This window comes from Centruroides sculpturatus, unplaced genomic scaffold (assembly GCF_000671375.1).
Source record: "Centruroides sculpturatus isolate CEXI.00-Female unplaced genomic scaffold, Cexi_2.0 scaffold1649, whole genome shotgun sequence".
In the NCBI taxonomy this organism is placed as follows: domain Eukaryota; kingdom Metazoa; phylum Arthropoda; class Arachnida; order Scorpiones; family Buthidae; genus Centruroides; species Centruroides sculpturatus.
The window spans coordinates 83,352-91,699 of NW_019385824.1; the positions used below are offsets into that span (position 1 = coordinate 83,352).

At 26.7% G+C, this 8,348-nt stretch overlaps 1 protein-coding gene across 1 annotated transcript in view; it reads left to right on the top strand.

Moving 5' to 3' along the window:
- The window catches only part of LOC111642356 (protein FAM210B, mitochondrial-like), a 15,538-nt gene extending 8,239 nt beyond the window's left edge, over window positions 1–7,299 (top strand). The window contains exon 3 of the mRNA XM_023388691.1: window positions 6,488–7,299. Within this exon, the coding sequence (XP_023244459.1) occupies window positions 6,488–6,701 (214 nt within the window). The 3' untranslated portion in view covers window positions 6,702–7,299. The remainder of the gene's footprint in view (window positions 1–6,487) is intronic.
- The last annotated feature ends 1,049 nt before the right edge of the window (window positions 7,300–8,348 follow it).

Here is an 8,348-nt window from a genome sequence, read left to right on the forward strand (position 1 = left end):
GCTGAACCAACTGTTACTAGCTTTAAACTCTTCATCTTTAGCCACCTCTCCAGTATCCTCTTTCAATCTCTCAAAAATCAGCTTAGCTTGAGAGCACACAGTGTTCTGATCAACAGGACAATTTTTCACATTTACTTGATTATCACACCATAATTTTAACATTGTTTCCATCTCAGCAATAATACCATGACGTTTTCAAATGATGCTTGAATTTAAAGATTGAGCATTTTTCACAGCTTCGAGAATGTTTTTCTTTACCTTTTATAATTGTTCTGACTGTCGATTCTGGCAGATCAAACTTCTTTGCCAATTCACAAATTTTCATTTTTGTATTGAAGTCTTTAATAACATTAACTTTACATTCCAAAGATAAAGTTTTTCTTTTCTTGTTTGATGCAGAAGAATCAGTTCTACTTCATTTGGTGACATAGCAGTCTCTCTTAAGTCTCCATAGATATAACAAACACAGAAATAAATAACACAAAAAAATCGATTGTAGAACAGTAATTTCCTTAGGATGGCCTATTAGAAATAGGCTGAAAGCGTTTGAATATTAAATTAATAGTAAGCTCAGCAAGTGTTTGGTGTTTATATTCATTATAAAAGTGTTAAATTTAAATAACTAAGTGTACTTTCCATAATATATATTAATTCTAAATAAAATATTTGAAAACAAATGGATTGGAAGTAAGGGTAGGCTATACTTAAGTCTCCTATTTTATTTTAAAGCTGTTATGTTGAAATTAACACCTGTTAAATCACACATTAAAACATATCCTAGTGAAATTTCAAATATCACACTTTGCAACATTTTTGATATGGTGATCCTTTAATTGGTATATGTGGTTCCTTTAGTTTGATGAAGCTCCGTCTTATTATGCAGAGAAACTCGTGCAATTCTGATTCATCACTACCACTTCCAATCCGATGTCCAGGGAAAATACATCTCAGAGATCACTCAACATTCATCCCCACTAATTTTTTCTTTCAAGGTTTCTTGAAGCATCCTTTTTATGTAACAAAGCCACACACTATTTAGAAGTCACCACAGTTCTGTCCATCAATTGTGCATCTTGCGACATCAGAAATGTCAATTCTTCATGGAAACAAAATGCTGCATGAGCATAGGCATGGACATTGCTTACAGCCAAACTGAAATCAAGTGACACTTAAAATCCTTTACACTGGGATAGTAGCAGTAAAGTAGCCCGATTTGTTATGGCAGTCGTTTGGTTTATTATTAAAAACATTGGGCTTTGAGATGTTTATAACTGGGATATGTTTTTAATAACATGTAATTTAATGTGTATGAATTTAAACATAAACAAATGGGAAATAATTATAGCCCACCCTGCATATGCATTAATTAATATAAAAGTAAACATAAAATGCAAAAAACTAATAGTAAAATTTGAAATACAGTATTACTAAAAACAAGAAAAAAAAAAGTCTGACCACGAATGAATTGCAAAACACTTTATTATAAAAGGTTTTTGGGAGTTTTTCAAATAAATAATTGGAAAGATTTAAAAAATTTTTTTGGTAGATGTTTACATAATTATAACAAATTATATATTGATATCCAAGTAAGCATGAAAAATTAGATGCAGATCAGATTGATTTAGGAGTTAATAAGGGGGGGGGATGAAATCGGGAGGGATAAGATGTCCAGGTTTTGTGATCATCTCTGTTTTTCTCAGATTCCGAGTTAAACAATAATTATTTGGAGCAGATCAACCAAAAAACAAAGAAGAGAGAGAGAGAAACATTTTATATCCTATATAAAACTGACTAGAGACCATCTACTCCAACAAACTAAGCAATTTCAATGTTATGTAATGACTCTGAGGAACAGTCTAGCTTAACAGTTCTGACGGAACTGTTAACCCTACTTCTGAGGAAACATGTAGGAACCAACTGTTCTGATGGAACCATTCCGTCAGAACATTTCTGCACTAGGATCAGTTCCAGAAGCTAATCTTAATCCAGACGCTTCATTTTTTCTGTACCAATATGAAAACAATTATGAATGAGAAATCAAAATTATTCTTTTGTATTTGATTTTTTTTGTCATGTTTAATAAAAAAAAAATGCATTGTTATTAAAATTTTAAAAATTATTCAAAAATAATAGACACAAATTACTGTCCCCAAACAACGAATTGGTTTATTATCTACCCTCTAGTTAAAATTTGACTCCTTGGAGGGTCACTAACAACAGAGTTGTGAATCTTTGTATATTGTGCACAAAAATTAACATGTTATAATGAGTGTTGTTTGTTTTGATGAAATAAGACAATGCAACATGAGCAAACTGCAAAGGGAGTGTCTCCCAGGAACTTTCTAAGAGAAATTTGTTCCATTCAGATCTTACACACACAAAAACCTGAAAAAAACACCAGTACATTGATCAGAAACAAATTTTGGGTTCCAACTACAAGTGTTCAGTGGTTTTATCCACTGGTCGACCTGTATGAATGCTAATATTTCAGCATTTTGTCATCTGATATTTTTGAAATGACACAACCAAAATATCAAAACTGAAGACTCAAAATATTTAATAATGTATAACACTAAAGTCTGGATGTATGTACATTTCATATATATATATAACATTTTGATAAATAGTTATATAAAAAGAATTACACCAATAATATATTTTTTAATATATGTATAGATTGCCTCTCTGCTTTAAATTCTTTTAAAGATCATCATTTTACATTATATCTTAGATATGGTCATTTTAGAAAATCAAAAAGCTTTTTCTAAAAATAAAAGCTTTAAACATTAAAATATCATGGTTATGAGTATCAAATAGAATGTACAAATATATAAAACCCAAAATCTGATCTGAAAACAGGTATTAAAATTTTTTTTTTTTATGAAGATTGACATGAAAATAAAGTTTCAAACAAAAAAGAAGTCATAAACTGAAATATTGTAAGTTTACACATAAATATAGAAATCAAAGATCTATTAGAGCAAATTAATAAGTTTATTTTTATTAATAAAATTTTTTCTTTAATATATTAAACATGCAAGTTATACTGCAGCTTAGAAATTTTTTTTTAATATTTGATCAGCTTTCTATACATCAATAAATCCAATTCATTTTTTAACTGCAAAAATTAAAACTTTACTCTTATAGCAACATCATAAAAAGGGACATTTGTATACACATTAAGCACTCATTTATAATAATTTCTATAAAAGTTTTTTTTTAGATTAAAATATTATAGTAATAAATGATTTCAATAATTTCCCTTTTAAATTTTATTTTATATCAAATACAAATTAACAACTATTTATTGGAAAAAAGAAGAAAAATTAGGAGGAGGAGCAAGTATTCTGTTACAATATAAATTTTATAACAAAATATGAAATTATATTTCCTATTTAGCTTTAATCACTCAAAATTCATTGCTAAATAAATACAAGTTAATTTGATTGCTGTTTCTTTATAGCTTAAAAATCACTAATAATAATAATTACACCAAACCATACTGACATTAAAAATGTTTTTCAATGTTATAAAGNTTGCCAGTTATGCTATCCGGACCTCCGATCCGATCTCCTCTTCCAGCGTATAACTATGTAACCATCGACGGTTATTACAATGTTAATAAGAGATGGCGCCTAACGCTTACCTCTAGTGCCAAATTAATTACGTAATTTATTTAGTAATTAGCCTTAAAACTAGCCCGATGGATTTACAGCATATGTTTGGTGATTAGCTATATTACATCGGGTTTAGCGATGATTAAATAACATGTAATTTAATGTGTATGAATTTCAACATAAACAAATGGGAAATAATTATAGCCCACCCTGCATATGCATTAATTAATATAAAAGTAAACATAAAATGCAAAAAACTAATAGTAAAATTTGAAATACAGTATTACTAAAAACAAGAAAAAAAAAAGTCTGACCACGAATGAATTGCAAAACACTTTATTATAAAAGGTTTTTGGGAGTTTTTCAAATAAATAATTGGAAAGATTTAAAAAATTTTTTTGGTAGATGTTTACATAATTATAACAAATTATATATTGATATCCAAGTAAGCATGAAAAATTAGATGCAGATCAGATTGATTTAGGAGTTAATAAGGGGGGGATGAAATCGGGAGGGATAAGATGTCCAGGTTTTGTGATCATCTCTGTTTTTCTCAGATTCCGAGTTAAACAATAATTATTTGGAGCAGATCAACCAAAAAACAAAGAAGAGAGAGAGAGAAACATTTTATATCCTATATAAAACTGACTAGAGACCATCTACTCCAACAAACTAAGCAATTTCAATGTTATGTAATGACTCTGAGGAACAGTCTAGCTTAACAGTTCTGACGGAACTGTTAACCCTACTTCTGAGGAAACATGTAGGAACCAACTGTTCTGATGGAACCATTCCGTCAGAACATTTCTGCACTAGGATCAGTTCCAGAAGCTAATCTTAATCCAGACGCTTCATTTTTTCTGTACCAATATGAAAACAATTATGAATGAGAAATCAAAATTATTCTTTTGTATTTGATTTTTTTTGTCATGTTTAATAAAAAAAAAATGCATTGTTATTAAAATTTTAAAAATTATTCAAAAATAATAGACACAAATTACTGTCCCCAAACAACGAATTGGTTTATTATCTACCCTCTAGTTAAAATTTGACTCCTTGGAGGGTCACTAACAACAGAGTTGTGAATCTTTGTTTATTGTGCACAAAAATTAACATGTTATAATGAGTGTTGTTTGTTTTGATGAAATAAGACAATGCAACATGAGCAAACTGCAAAGGGAGTGTCTCCCAGGAACTTTCTAAGAGAAATTTGTTCCATTCAGATCTTACACACACAAAAACCTGAAAAAAACACCAGTACATTGATCAGAAACAAATTTTGGGTTCCAACTACAAGTGTTCAGTGGTTTTATCCACTGGTCGACCTGTATGAATGCTAATATTTCAGCATTTTGTCATCTGATATTTTTGAAATGACACAACCAAAATATCAAAACTGAAGACTCAAAATATTTAATAATGTATAACACTAAAGTCTGGATGTATGTACATTTCATATATATATATAACATTTTGATAAATAGTTATATAAAAAGAATTACACCAATAATATATTTTTTAATATATGTATAGATTGCCTCTCTGCTTTAAATTCTTTTAAAGATCATCATTTTACATTATATCTTAGATATGGTCATTTTAGAAAATCAAAAAGCTTTTTCTAAAAATAAAAGCTTTAAACATTAAAATATCATGGTTATGAGTATCAAATAGAATGTACAAATATATAAAACCCAAAATCTGATCTGAAAACAGGTATTAAAATTTTTTTTTTTTATGAAGATTGACATGAAAATAAAGTTTCAAACAAAAAAGAAGTCATAAACTGAAATATTGTAAGTTTACACATAAATATAGAAATCAAAGATCTATTAGAGCAAATTAATAAGTTTATTTTTATTAATAAAATTTTTTCTTTAATATATTAAACATGCAAGTTATACTGCAGCTTAGAAATTTTTTTTTAATATTTGATCAGCTTTCTATACATCAATAAATCCAATTCATTTTTTAACTGCAAAAATTAAAACTTTACTCTTATAGCAACATCATAAAAAGGGACATTTGTATACACATTAAGCACTCATTTATAATAATTTCTATAAAAGTTTTTTTTTAGATTAAAATATTATAGTAATAAATGATTTCAATAATTTCCCTTTTAAATTTTATTTTATATCAAATACAAATTAACAACTATTTATTGGAAAAAAGAAGAAAAATTAGGAGGAGGAGCAAGTATTCTGTTACAATATAAATTTTATAACAAAATATGAAATTATATTTCCTATTTAGCTTTAATCACTCAAAATTCATTGCTAAATAAATACAAGTTAATTTGATTGCTGTTTCTTTATAGCTTAAAAATCACTAATAATAATAATTACACCAAACCATACTGACATTAAAAATGTTTTTCAATGTTATAAAGTTAGATAATATAGCAATACAAATGAAGTCAAACACTTAAGTATACATTCACTCTGCTCAAATACCTAAAATACAACATGTATTAACAGTATAAGTAGAAAACTCACAATTGAACATCAGTAGAAAGTATTTGAATAATAAATAGGTGTGTTATTGAAACATGCTTTAAAATTAAATTGTTTTTGACCATTAATCGAAAAATCAGTTTCATATGAATGTATGTATCAATCCAAGCAAAATAAAATTGATTTAATAACTAATTACTATACAAAGAACAAAGCAATGGGACAACTAGAAGAATATAAGTTCTGAAGTCTTGTGTATAAAAAGGTACACTCAACTTATTATATAACAGAAGATAACTATTGTATGACTAAAATTATCCTCTGGAAAGACAATATTTGGAGTTGTTTTCAAGTTTTCATACNCTAGATAATAAGTCTCACTAATGTTTTTAATTTTTAAAAATCTTTTACTAGTGGATTGGATGTTGTTTCATTGTTAAAAGCTACAAGATTTGCAGAAAATTTAGCCGAGAGCAAAGTCGTAATGGAAGGTAGCACTTTTGTTATTGCTTATGCCATTCATAAATTATTTGCTCCTGTAAGAATTGCCATAACCCTTTCTTCTTCTCCTCTGATTGTGCATTACTTAAGGAGAAAAAATATCTTTCAATCACCAAAGACAAAATAATTTTCATAATTAAAGTGTGTGTGTGATTTTTTTGTTTTTTGAGGAATCTTCATTTAAAATTGAAAATTATTTAATTGTTCAATCTATTAAATGGGATTAATAAATTCTAATTTCTAACTTTATACATAATACATAGTAGAATCCAATTATTATAATCAGTTTTCTATTATCAAAATTAGTATACCTTGAAACAGATTTATAGAACTTAACAATAACTGAAACTTTAATTACAATAAGTGATCATCTTCAAGTTACTAGACATTTTAAGCTACATTATCAGCAATTTGTTGAGACTGATAGCAAGAAAAAACATCATTTAAAGCACTGAATAAGGCTGATAATCATTTTTAATTATTGCTCACAAAGTAATTTAAAATGCTAGCATTTCCTTCTTCAATTATAAAATATTCTTTTAATGTCAGTCAATAAAATCTGAATTTCCATTCACTAGTCTTTATTTACTCCACTGAACCAACTGATAAAATTATCATCAATACAGATAAGTTCCAAAGTGATTACAATAAATGGATTCTGTTAAATATAATTGTGAAAAATGCCTTTTTTTAAAAATTAAAAATCAAACCATATCTTAAATTAATTGCATTTTTATCTGTTGTCTTCTGTAATTATAAATAATTTATGCAGAAATGTATAGGAATGTTTTTTATATAATGCGCTAGAGAAAACCTGTGATAATATAATATTTTTTTTAAAAATTATTTTATAACTATTATAAACAAAAAGAAAAAGCAAGTTCATGTGCATAAATGTTGGATTTTTATTATTGAAGATTTTTAATTTTAAATAAAAAAAGGTATAAAAATAGAAATTTTGCCATATTGTAAATACCAATGTTTACTTTTATATATACTACTGTTAGAAATAAAGAAAATATTATGTATTAATTCACAATGTTAATTAATTTGTTGAAAACATCTTTGTATAATATGGGGTGATTTTTCATTCAGGACTAAACACTTACTTTGTTCAATATCTCATGATTACATATTGTTCAAATGTAACTGTACAATGTAAAACATACATTGGTCCATTGCTTTATCATGAAATAATTGTTCTGTTCATGTTTCATATTCATCTTTTCATTTTATATGGAGATGTTCCACATAACAAGTGCTCATTTTCAAGTGACCCATCCTGTATTAGGTAACATGGAATATTTTTATGTATATTTGCTAGTTTTATCCAAATATTCTTAGCTGTGATTTTTTTTTAGAATAATTTTTCTTTTGGATACAATTTGTAAGGTGCACTATTAATACATTAAAAATGGATACCAATAAAACAAACTTTACTTATTGATATTTAATAAATAATGTTGTAGGAATTTAGAGATTTAACAAATTTAAACTGTATATTAATAAATATAAAATATAGTCAGTTGATCTTAGAGTAATAATCTAGAATAAAAAATCCGCGAGAGCTGCGTAATTTTTCCAGCTGTTATAAAAGATTTTTTTAAATTAAAAACTCATATTATTATGCAAAATATATAAAATTGTATTTGGCACCATCTGTTGAGATTTTGTTTAAAAAAAAATTTTACATTTTTAATTACTATACAATGGCAAAAACTTAATTTTAATGGTAGGGATAAGTTTTATAATAAAAAAAAAAAAAAAAAAAAAA